Source organism: Lepisosteus oculatus, chromosome 9, assembly GCF_040954835.1.
Source record: "Lepisosteus oculatus isolate fLepOcu1 chromosome 9, fLepOcu1.hap2, whole genome shotgun sequence".
NCBI lineage: Eukaryota > Metazoa > Chordata > Actinopteri > Semionotiformes > Lepisosteidae > Lepisosteus > Lepisosteus oculatus.
Genome location: NC_090704.1, coordinates 28,402,902 through 28,415,751, shown reverse-complemented (window position 1 = coordinate 28,415,751; position 12,850 = coordinate 28,402,902). Strand labels below are relative to the sequence as shown.

General features: G+C 38.4%; 1 protein-coding gene across 1 annotated transcript; it reads left to right on the top strand.

The window, feature by feature from the left end:
• The first annotated feature begins 217 nt into the window (after window positions 1-217).
• Window positions 218-12,248, top strand: dnttip2 (deoxynucleotidyltransferase, terminal, interacting protein 2). The gene is made up of 7 exons (XM_015356752.2): window positions 218-340; window positions 3,633-5,407; window positions 6,682-6,820; window positions 7,921-8,016; window positions 9,894-10,058; window positions 10,362-10,471; window positions 11,078-12,248. Exons 1-7 carry the CDS (start codon window positions 269-271, stop codon window positions 11,172-11,174), a joined length of 2,454 nt encoding a protein of 817 aa, XP_015212238.2. The 5' UTR covers window positions 218-268; the 3' UTR covers window positions 11,175-12,248.
• The last annotated feature ends 602 nt before the right edge of the window (window positions 12,249-12,850 follow it).

Here is a 12,850-nt window from a genome sequence, read left to right as displayed (position 1 = left end):
GAAAGTGAATCGGTTCTCAGGGCCATTTTAAATTACATTTCTTGAATTAAAGGTAAAAAGCAGGAATGTTACAGTATTTACATAACTTAGCAGCAGAAACTAGCGTCTGACTTGAGAAAACTGTTGCATATCACTTTAAGAAGTATTCAGCGCTATCGACTCCATCTGAGTTCATCATCTTTGCGCTAAGTAGATTGGTCGAGTCTTGTCCCTTTACTTTCGAACGGAAGTTGGAGTTGGTTTAGAAGGTGGTGAGTGAGAAAGCAACATGGTTGCTACTAGAAGAGGAGCAAGCGTGGAGTCTCCAGACAGGACCAAAGCAGAAAAATCTCTTAAAACGGTAGTATTGTTATTGTTATTGATATGAGTGTGGTTGTTTGGCCAGTGTTTGTTTCAGATGATTGCATCCCTAGATGCTTTTACTGTGCTTGGAGAAATTACTGATTAACGTGGCTGTGTTGTCTCAGCGTTAAAAATAAAATCACATAATTTTGACAATGTTACAGTATCACATATTAGGTTGAAATTACATAAACTATAAGCTAAATTAAAATGGCAACCAAAGTTCAGATATTCAGTGAAACCTAGAGAAATCTTTGCTAAGCACAGATAAGTGAACGAAAGCACATGGTGATTGCTTGATTTCCGACTTGGAAAAAAGTACATTGCCAGTCACTGGCTTTTTAAGGTGTAGATGGGTCGATATAATACATTAAACTCAGCAGTTTTGCTGAAATTGCATTTTTGCTGGAAACTACAAAGCAAATAATTTAACATTGAATTTTACGAAAACAGATTAATACAGAAAAGCCACTTGAATGACTGTTGGATACAGAACAGTTGTAAGCGAAGAAAAATGGCAAAACCCGAGGTGAACGAGTTAGCCGGCAGCTATACGTACTTAAGGCGATATGGTCAGTACAGTCCTCAATCTTCTGAACAGTTGAATGCCTTGAAAAATAATTTGCCCATAGAGCTACAGTGCCTAAGCTGGAAACATGAAAAATATTTAGATGACATGGCAATTTTCATGTCATGCTTTGCCTCATCAGTCTCTCAGACACACTTTACAAGCTTCTCTCTCCCTGGTCTGTGTGCCTGTGGTTCTCATGGAGAGCAAGCTGGGGTATGCAAAAAAACAAATTCCTAATGCAAGAAATTGTATATGGCTAATAAAGTGACCTTATCTCTAATACTTATAGAGTATAAAGTTGTATGCAAAGGTTTAGGCACCCCTGGCCAACTTACATGTTTTGCTGATTTTCTAAGTGAAAAGAAGTTAACACAACTTCTGCAAACTTAAACTTGACATATTTCTTCAAATTTTAATGCACAGTTACTATTTGCTGAATTCAACAGATTGCAATAAATAAAATGGTAAATGTGGCATGTGCAAAAGTTTGGGCACCCTATCAGTCAGTACTTAGTAACACACCTTTTGACAGAAATCACAGCCTCCAAACGTTTCTTGTAGCCAGCTAACAATCTTTCTGTTCTTGCTTTAGGAATTTTGTCCCAGTCTTCCTTGCACAACGCTTCTAGTTCAGGAGTATTCTTAGGTCGTCTTGCCTGCACTGCATGTTTCAGATCTACCCACAGATTTTCAATAATATTCAAGTCTGGGGACTGTGAAGGCCATTCCAAAACTTTAATCTTTTGTTTCTTGAAGTAGTTCATGGTTGATTATAAGGTATGTTTTGATCATTGTCTTGTTGTAATATCTAACCTCTTCTGAGCTTCAGTTTCTTCACTGACTGTGCGACATTAGATTCCAGGATTTGTAGATAGTAGAATCCATTCTTCCCTCTACTCGCACAATATTTCCTGTACCACTGCCTGCCACACAACCCCAAAGCATAATAGATCCACCTCCATGCTTAACAGTTGGCAAGGTGTTCTTTTCTTCAAATGCTTCTCCTTTTTTTCCTCCAATTGTAACTTTGTTGATTGTAGCAAAAGAGTTCAATTTTTACTTCATCAGACCACAGCATTTTGGTTCCAAAATGCCTCTGGCTTATCTGTGCATACTTCAGACGTTGACTTTTGTGATGAGATCACAGGTAAGGTTTCCTTCTGATGACTCTTCCATGCAGATCATGATTGTGCAAGCAATGGTACACAGTGGACAGGTGAACCACTAGTCTTGTGCCAGCTAAAGTTCCTGCAGGTCCTTAGCAGTGATATATGGGTTTTGCTTTGCATTTCTGGCCAGTCTACGAGGAGTTCTATCAGATATTTTTCTTGGTTTTCTTATCTTGACTTCAACAGTTCCCCTTAACTTCCATTTCTTAATGACATTTCGGATAGTGGAAATTGCAAGCAGGAAGCATTTAGATATCTTCTTATAGCCTTTCCCTGCTTTGCAAGAGTCAATTATCTTTATTTTCTGATCCTCAGTCAGCTGCTTAGAGGAGTCCATGGTTGTTGAGTATAAGCACAACACCCTGAGAGGTTGGAAGAGTCAAAGAATCTATGAAGCTCTGGAATTGTCATCACCTGACTTAGATTAAGGCCTAATGAGTCAATTAAGCTCTGAGACCTCACAAAATAACAGTAGTGGATCAACTGTTGCAGATGCCACATTTACTGTAATATCTTTTTCAATCTGTTAAATCTGAGCAAATAAATAATAACTGCATTAATCTTTGCAGAAACATGTCAGGTTTAAGTTGGTTTGCTGCAGAGGTTGTGGTTAGTTCTTCACTTTTTCACTTAGAAAATCAACAAAACGTAATTTGGCCAGGGGTGCCCAAACATTTGCTTAAAACTGTATGTAGTTATACAGTTATACTTTAATCAGATTAAACATTGGTAGATTTAAAGGCTTTTGTAACAAAATCAAAATAGAATGATTACAATATCTTGACATACATAAATGACCTTTTTTTCCTACCTAATCATGCCCATTAATAAAGCTTTTTTCACTAACCGTACAAAAACTTAACATTGATCAAAATTTCTACAAGGACAATTGAAACACCTTCCATATAAAAAAAAACACCAGGTTTTTCAACCTTGATAAAAGATCAATTTACAATGGTGTGTCTCAGCCACAGTCTCCTTCATTCTATTTTAAGTGTGTCAATAAAATGTATTTTTTGGACTGTAAAGTAGCTGTCCGTGTTTACATGTTTTTTCAAATAAATAATGTAAGACACCTGACTTATTGATCACTTTAAGAGCAGCTGTGTCTATCCAGAGCTGAACAAGTTATTTTTTTGCAAATAGGTGCTTTGCAGCATGGTCCTTGAAAACAAAGTGAACAGCATTGGTATTCCTATCTCTTAAAAATATGAATACCAATTTGTAAACCAGACTTTTTTTGCATAAAACTGACTGGAAATATAAAAAATGTACATCCCTAGTGTTCATGAGTTGTAAAAGTAGGTATTCGAGATTTAGAACTCTCAAGCTCACACCTGCTACTGTCCATAACTTAGAAGATATCTTTTTGTCTTTGTCCCAGTGTTTCATTTTTTCTGATAAGCAATCAAAGGTGTTTTTAATTTCATATGCCTGATATTTTGTTTTATTTTAAAAGTCTTTTGAAGTTCCAACCAAGACTTGTCATCAACTTTCTCTGCTTCAGTGTCCTTGCGTCCTGAAATCTAAATCTGATCCTTCTTGTACAGGATTCCTCCCCGACTCGTGTTCTTACTAGGACCAGAAGAACCACAGCGACAAAAACTGAGTCGCACTCAGAGGATGCCTGTGACTTGCAACACGAAGAGGCCGAAGACATGGATTCTACCACTCGCACAGAGGAGGTTCAGAGCTCAGCTGTCAAGAGGATCACGAGATCAACAAGCCGGCAGACCAGGACTGTACAGCAGGTGGAATCCTTGAATGAGGTTGAGATTTCCGAGGCAGAGTCCTGCTGTTCCAATGTGTCCAGTGGACGTGTAACTCGCAGCCGGAGGACTCCGGCTGTGGCCCGAGCTAAATCTGCCTTGAGGGCCGATGATGATGATGATGATGATGATGATGGCGGCTCTGAGGCAGAGTCGTGCTCTTCTTCTATTTCCACAGCTGGTCGTAGAACATCCAGGAGCCTAAGAGGCAGAATGGCACCACTGCACAAGCCCGTGACTAAGCTTGCAAATTCAGAAACTGAAAATTCAGAGGCAGAATCCTGTTGTTCAGATATGTCTGGAGCGCGAGCTTTTGGCGCGCAAAGATCAACAAGGAGCCGGAGTTGCGCAGCTCCTCCTTGCACTCCATCCAAGTCTCAGACAGAGGACAAGGAGCCTTCGGAAGCTGAGACCCATGCCACCAGTTTATCAAGTCTTCAGGGCTCTGCAGTCCGTAGGTCGGCAAGAAAAAGGCAGGAGAGGACCACTGTTCCAGCCTCCACAGTTCCTAAGAAGAAGGCTGAAGCTTCCAGTGCTTCTCCGTTATCTAGCTCCAGCAGACGAGCACTCAGAGCAAAAACTCAGTCTGTCAGCGAGTCACAGAGTAGTGGGTGCAACAAGGCTGTCCCTGGGCCTATCGGAAGTCAAGACAGGTTCACCTATAGTCAGGCTGAATCCAAAACCACAGAAGAGGTAACCATTATATCGGATACGGAATCAGAAGATTCCCTAACTTGCACTGGTCCTCCGAGTCAAAAGAATGATGCAAAACAGGAAGTGGCGACCAAGTTCGCCAACAGCTCTCGCACAGGATCAGGGAGCAGTCGCCATGCAGCATCACCCTTGGAGACCATTGCTGAAGAAAGGGCAAAGACCTTTCAGTCTCCTGCTGCTGTTCCCAAAGAGAGCGAAAAGAGGCTGCAGCCTGAGAGCTCCCTCCCAGAAATATCCAAGGACTCCCAGAGTTCTAGCCTTCTTGGCTCCCAGCCCGTCTGTCCATCTGAAGAGCTGACCACATCTAAAACCAACATTGAAGAGACTGAAGGGGAAGAAACCATGGACGTGGCCCTCAGTGAGTCCTCAATTTGTGAGATGGAAAAGACCATGGCAAAGAGAGGGTCTGTTGCAAAACTGGATCCTGTGGAAGGGAAGAAAGACTCAAGTGGACAGTGCAGCACTGCACCGCAGGAATCACAGTTCATCAGTTTGCTGCTGAGTAGTGACGATGAGAATGATGGCGATGAGAGCAAGGAGCTAGATTTTGCTTCTGGTGATGATGATGATGATGAAGATGAAGTTTCTCAAGGAGAGAACCAGGCAGCCCTATCTAAATCCCCTCTGGATGATGGACTGTTTGTTATAGACACTCAGCCTGGACTGCAGCCTGATAAAAAGTATTACTTGGATACCAAAGGTATATGTGAAACAAGAGAGAGCGAAGAGGAGGAGGAGGAATACAGTGACGAAGAAGCAGATGAGGGTAAAGATGCTGAGGAATTTATTGATGAAGAAGATGAGGATACTGCAATTCTTTTGAAAAGTAAAAAGCCCCCCCTGTAAGTATCTAAATACCTACTTGAAAATATTAGTGAGTATAAGAAGTGTACACTTTCTTTTTCTTTAGCTGTTATGTTCTTGTATGATCCCGCCACTCAGCTGTTATGGAAAACCTTTAGATTCTTTTAGACCCCTGGGATAGGTTTCTTTTTTAAGTAATAAATTCAGATTTTATCATACTGTTTTCACAAAAGCATTATGCATGAAGTACAAAAACATTTAAGTTTAGAAATATGAAAACTAATACATATAAAAAACCCTAAATGAACAAGTAAATCTGGAGATGTTGAACTATTGATGGACACCATATCCATTTCCTCCTTTCTGCTGACGTTGCCATACGTACCCAAAGCCAATTAGTGCAGGTTGGTTATTTTTCAACCACGTTATCTGAATGTTTTGGGATGATGTTACACATCTTGGTGACAGTACCTTTCTGCTTTCATTCCTGAAATGAACTGTCATAAACACTTTTTATTACTTTACTTTTTTGCAGGACATCTTAAGCTTTTATTTTGTCGTTTGTTGTACATTCTTAAAATACTGTGTCATTTGATTTTGGATTGAAGATTCCAGCTTTTATAGCCTGGAGTTTAAATAATCCTTACACTCATATAGCGCTGTCCTGGACACTCCTACTGTTTTTAAGAAATGCCCTGGGAGTTTTGATGACCAGACAGTCAGGACCTTGGTTTTACATCTATTAGAAAGGATTGTGCTTTTTCTGCAGTGGAGTGCACTAGCAATGAGTGTTGCCTACTGGTCCAACTAAGTCCTCTTCCAGTAGCAACCTTAGCTTTCCCAGGAGGTCTCCCATTAGCTTAGCTTCAGTGGGTTTCCAGTTGTGAGGTGCAGGATGATAAAGTTTTATTCAGGGTGTAAAAAGGTATATTGCTTTGTGAGGTGAAGAATGATCAGGTGTCCATATGCAGTAGAGCACTATATCGCTGTTTGTCCGAGTTTTATTTTATACTTCATTTTCCTAACAGTGAAATTTGTACAACAGAAAAAAGTAGCACCATGTAGTGTTGAAGGGGAAGATGAAAACAAATTGTTCCTATTTTACTGACTAGTGCAGATGTGTCAGTCATTTCATGTGAACTCAATAAACCAAGGAGAAGTGAATCTTTGCTTTCTGTATAGGGAACATGGGACATATGAGTTATTAATTATTATTAATTATGTGCCATAATCTATCATTAATAGATAGCGCATTGTAAATATCTTTAACATTTGACAGGTCTTGTAAAATACTATCATTTTCTTTTAACAGGATAGAGTTGTCTAGTAGCATTGACCCAGGACTGAATATGAAACAAACTGGGGGACTGTACATCAGTCTTGATGGTGGGAAAATTAAGAGTGGCCCTAGTGCTCTGCAAAAACTGAAGGAGAAGAAGAAAAAAGATGAGGTAAGTTGTTATGTCTGAATTAAAACTGTGTGGTTCTCAGCCCTTGCCAATGCCTTTCATTTCCTATCTCAGCTGAAGTCTTAATAACTAAGGATAATTCATCCCTGCTGTTGAACTGCTTCTTGATCTTGTTAAAATCTTTTTTTCAACCATTTCTGGACCCCTTCTCTGTTTTTCAACATTCTCTGCTTCCAGTATGATGTTGTGAGGACATTAACTCCATTTCGCAGTTTTGTTTAAGTAGTGGCTTAATGAAAGTTTAGTTTCACTTACCACACCCATCAAGTTTGGCCGTGAGTATCTTCCTCAACTCAAAATGTAAGGTTATAATTAAAAGATTCCGAAAGACACAAAATAAGGGATTGAGAACTTCTGGAGGCATGTGTTTTTAATACAGACATGCTATTGAAACGGTCTCTGTAGCACTAGAGATATTCATTTAGAGGGTGCTGTTATTACTGAAGTGATCATTTGGAGTTAGAAGCAATTCGGTCTAAATTATTGTTAAAAGTTAATTAAAAGAAAACTGGTTCTTCAAAGTATGCTTGATGTTATTTTTTCATACTGACCAGAAAGTGGCCTTTGACAGAATATTTAATTTTGCTGAGGTATTCTTATTAGTCAGTATTTATCTGTAACAGCCAATTTGCTGAAACCAAAAATTACAGGTATCTTGAAACTTAATCTGGTTTTATAGCAAATAATTACTGTGATAGGATGGTCACTACATTTCCATATGGTCACTACAATTCAGTAGTAGCAAAAACTCATAGTCACATAAGGTAGGATTTCTGAATCATGTACTTTTTAAGGAATAGTTATTTATAAAAGGGAACTTTGTCACTTAAATTGAACATACCTTGTGGAGCATTCCTTTTAAATTTCTCAGTCATGGTGGTGTGCGATCAACAGGCTTTAGAGACATGCCTTTGAGTGCCATTGTCCATCAGCATTAGACTACATGTAAAAGGAAGGTTCAGACTGCAACCAAAGATTTCTAGGGTTGACAATATAAACTTGAGCGAGTAGACAAAATAATCTGAAATGTTTGCTACCCTATCAGAGTGGTAATGGCCTTCATCCTGCTTTTGTGGTTGTAGCTACTGAGGAAGAGTGTGATCACTCCAGATTTTGAAAAGAAAGATGCTGTACCTCCATACCTAGAGTCAAAGGACCAACTGAAGAAGAAACGCAGAGTGAGTAGACAGGTCTTTTTTATGCTCAGGTTGGAGATATGTTGTACAGAATGAATATGAACACTTAAACTTCTTTGAAAGCCTTAAACCAAATTAGAACTACACCTCAAGCTTCAAACAGTATTAGGATTCTGATTGTGCGCAGAGCACAGCAATGTTCCAGTTCCATACAGATACTGCCAAAGATCCAACTGTATCAAAGTGGTCCGCATCTCTGTCTTTTTAAACTAAATATTAATGCACATTGGAAAGTAGCAGTGCCGTTTTTGATCGCTCTGGAAGAACAGTGGTTTTCAGACCAGGTTTGTGCATCTACATTCACAAATTTGTAATTAAGTGCATTCTTTGAGATTTATACTTACAGATTTTGGAAAAAGTCAAATATTACCAAAATATTAAATCCACCTAAAGCCACAAAGTAGCCTAAACACCTGGTCATGTTTGCTATAGGAAAGATGAGGAACTGTATATATGACATTAACCATCCTGGTTAACCACTAGACTGCTTTTTCAACCCGGCTTAAGGCAGTGATTCTCCTGGTGTTTGAGGATTTGGTTTAAGAAATAAGAAATGCACTGTAATCATAAATAAGATACCAAAAATACTTCTGTAATTGTCACAGTTTGGAAAGCAAGTGCTGCTGTCCCAAAATGCCTCAGCTAAGATGTTTTCTTTTATTGGACACTTTGTAACTATTTTTTCTATCGGGTTTGTTTTTATTCTTCAGTTTGTTTTATTCTTGTTAATTAACACCTGTTTAAGGCAAATTTTCAGTTGATCTGTCAGTTGTGTTGTGCATTCTGTCTTGGTATTACTTGGTATTAAGAGTATATTGCTTGTGTGATAATGTTAACAAATATTTCTTTTTAATTATGTTTGTGACATCAGTCTCAATCTCAATTATTGCATTTCCAACTTGTCAATTATTCATTTTAGTCCAGATTTAGGAATTATGTCAAATACCACATTTACTTATGGCTGGAATCGGCATGAAAAACAGCAGCATAAATAAAAAAATAATACTATTTGGTATTTAAAATGTATATATTGTGGTAGATCACTGGTTAAATTGCCTTAAATTGTAATGACAACGTGGTGGCCAACAGAGGTCAATACTGCATTAGTTGGTGGGTTTTTCTTTTCATTGCAAACAGGTTGGTAATAGTCATGATAGTCAGTAATCAGAACCCACAGTAGTAGTAGCAGTAATATAAACTATTTTATATAGATCCTTTAAAAATGGCTTTTCAGAGTGTTTTACAATACGAGCAAAGTACACAATAAGAGGAGACAGCAGAATTACGCAATTACACCAAGGGTTTTAATACAATAGGAAAGCAAAGGGGCAGATTACCCCCTTAAACCAATTAAATAAAAGTGGATTGAGTATCATCAGCATAGAAATGATGGTTTAGACCTTGGTAGCATGAAAGGCACTGCTGCCTTACAGCTCTTGAGTTCTGGGTTTGATTCTGCACTGTATGGAATTTGCATATTCTGTCAAGAGAGGATCTTCCACTGTGCCGTTGTTGACTTACTTGGTTTAAATGCCTGATACTGATGTGTTCTCTTGGTTTCCTTTACCTTAATGAAGAGGTTCAGAAAAACACAGCCTTATACATCACCAGGCTTTTACAGCTTTTCAGGCAAACTGCCTGTCCATTTTAAAGTTATTAGCTAGTGTTCTGTGGTGGAGATGTTTCCCCGAGTCTGCGCCATGTCAGACATGCAAACCCTGATGCAGTACAAGCTCTTGTCATTTGCATTTTCGTGAGTGGCTTCTAATTGAAATGCCTCCTACTGCCTGTTCTAGTTTTTGGTTTTGAAAATCATAAGCTAGCTAAGGTAATGTTATGTTTTCTTAAAATTTCATCAGGAGGAGAGAGCAAAGACTACAGGGGACAGCTGGTATAATATGAAGGCCCCTGAACTGACGGAGGAGTTAAAGAACGACCTGAAAGCCCTGAAAATGAGATCAGCTCTGGATCCCAAAAGGTTTTACAAGAAGAATGACCGGGAGGGATTCCCCAAGTATTTCCAGGTGTGCATCTTTTTTAGGACTGTTCGAGAACCTAAGGTCCTTTCTTTTAATGAGTTAAATCTACAGTGGAACGTATATATGATTACTTGTTTTAAAATAACTTTATTGAGAAAAATTAGGGTTTCTGAATTTTTTCATTATGATTCACCAATACTTAAAGTATGCATGTGCAGTGTGCTAAATGCCTGTTTCTGATAAGCATTTATTTTTTTGTGGCTGTTTTAAATGGGTTCCATTATAAACCACGGAAGTGTTGTCATTGTGTTGATCTTTTTAAGTGGCTGTTTTAAATGTCTGTGTCAGGTTGGAACAGTAGTGGACGACCCTGTGGATTTCTATCATGCACGGATCCCTAAGAAACAGAGGAAGAGGACTATTGTTGAGGAATTAATTGCTGATGCTGAATTCAGAAGGTTTGTATTGCAGCCAGTTGTGCAATTTATAAAGTACAAATGTGAAATTAATCTAAAGGTTATTCAGCAATTATTCTTATTTTTCTGTTTAAAAATGTGCTGTCTAAGCTATGTGGTGTCTCTAAATTATTACTGTGTTATGGATGGAATGGTGCATTTTTTTGCTAGGGGATGAAGATTAGACAGTGAAGTTTTATAAATTATTTAAACTATTTTCCGTGCATGAATACTACTGTAGATTCCATCTGTGTTTTTAAGCTTTGATCTTTAAAACAGAACTTTATTACATGAAGGGGAGATTTAATACAGATGTTTGCAGACCTGGTCCTGGAGAACTGCATACCTGTTGGTCCTTCTTCCACCTGAACTCTCAGCTACATAGCTCAGCCTTTAAGGAACTCCAGTTAATTCAGTAATACTCCTATAAGACTGTTTTCAGCTCATAAACATTTTAGAGCTTGCCTTTTAACTACAAAGTTTCATAAGTAACAGAAGTAAAACAAAAAACAGCAGGGCTACTTGAACTGAGAACCCTTCTCTGGATCGGTAGACACCCGCATCTCTGGTCTCGGTCTCTGGTCATTCCTGTTTCATTTTTTTTTCTAGTTACAATAAGAAGAAGTACAAGCAGATCCTGGCAGAGAGAGCAGCCCTGGCAGCTGGCAAGAAGAATCGCAAGAAAAACAAATTTCACAAGAAGTGAAACTGTGTACTTGAAGTTGGGCACCAGATCCCCCTTTCTGTCTATGTCATTTTTAAATAAACAAAGGACTATGAAGAGTATTTTTAGGTATTTATGCATATATCTGCTATTTTATCAGTCATTGGTATATGAGTATTACTCAATTTAAATAGGGATCTAAAGTGTGTGGAAAACTATATTTCTAGTATTTCAAATGAATAGATGGCAGAAAATGTGCATCTTCATCATTAGTCACAAATTGTCACACATATTTAGACTGTTTTACTGGTTACCTAAAAAATCTGCTGGGTTGGTGCTCTCCTCAGCCACAGTTGGACCTTGGGCTAAATCTTTTCTAACTGATTTTTTATTGTCATAGAAAACACCTTAATAAACCATTGCCATCATGCTGTCTTGCTGTGTGAAGAGCTGCATCAATTAAGAGACACTTGATTTAATTACAGGTTTTCATGATGTTGCTGAGATCATGTGTCCATTCCTAAGGAGTGTTCAATGGAGGTCTGATAGCTTTTACAGTTTCTAGATTTGTATGCTAACCCAATCCACTGCAGCCAGTGAATGGTGCTGCTGATGACTGTCAGCTATAGACAGCTGATTGTATGGAATTGGTTTGGTACAGGGAAGAGGGTTTTAGTGGGATGTGACTTTTGGACATTCCTGACCACTCTCTGGAATTATTCTCCCCTTTCTACTCTGGAGTTCCCATTCCTGCAAGTGGGAATACCTACTGTTTTTTTTCCCCACCTACACACTTTACTTTTATCCTTCGAAGTTAAACGTCATTATGCATGAGACTAAAAGGCAAAGTTCAAATCTGGATAGTAACTGAAAACAGTTCAAATGAATTCTGTTACTAGGTCAATTTAGGAGTTCAGTTAAATCACAGAGAGTTCAACTGGAACAAAAAAAACAGCAGGGGTCATAACCCCTGTCTTAGTGAGAAATAAAACCCCTGTCTTGTGACTGAAGAAAATATACTGTATGGTACTCTCTGTCCTTTCTGTATGCGCAGAGCCTCATGGCAAAAATTACACTGTTGAATCCTGAAATGGCTATAAAAAACTGAATTTTGAATTGTTTCCTGTGAATTTGTGGATACTCGATTTCAGAACTGCTTTAGAAAATCCTCAGATCAATAAAAACGTAAAACGCAGATCACCTACATAAAACCCGATTAGTTGTTAAATATTTAAATTAACGGTTAGATTGACCCCCCCATTCAAGTTACATTGCTTGGTTTTCCTCCTTCTATGATGAAAAAAGGAATACACCCCAACACCATGTAACCTAGACTGTCACAACATTTAGGAGCAAACTTTTTCCCTGTACTGTTAAGTCTGTAATCTACAGAATGTGTAACTTCCCCTGTAATGGGCTATGACTCAGTTGTTAATTACTCACTGCCTCATGGAAAAACTTGATCATTTGTCATACTTATCTTCCCAGTAGTGGTTTTGGATAAAATCCTTCTGGTGTCAAAGGTAAATCAAAGTTTATTCAAATCAAATCAAAGTTTATTTATCAAATGCACAACAATACAGTGTGCAGCAGTAGTTGCGGGCAATGAAATGTATTTTCATTGAAGAACTATACAAATGTAAGTTTTTATTCTTATAATCTTAATGGGCATTTAGCAATGTGGGACAGTCTGCAAGAAAATGCACTCTGCCTAGCTC

Excerpts from the sequence above, each read along its gene's own strand:
- dnttip2 (XM_015356752.2), top strand. The coding sequence starts at position 269 with ATGGTTGCTACTAGAAGAGGAGCAAGCGTGGAGTCTCCAGACAGGACC. Across the intron at positions 341-3,632 it reads CAGAAAAATCTCTTAAAACG|GATTCCTCCCCGACTCGTGT; the intron begins GTAGTATTGTTA and ends CTTCTTGTACAG. Across the intron at positions 10,059-10,361 it reads GATTCCCCAAGTATTTCCAG|GTTGGAACAGTAGTGGACGA; the intron begins GTGTGCATCTTT and ends TGTCTGTGTCAG.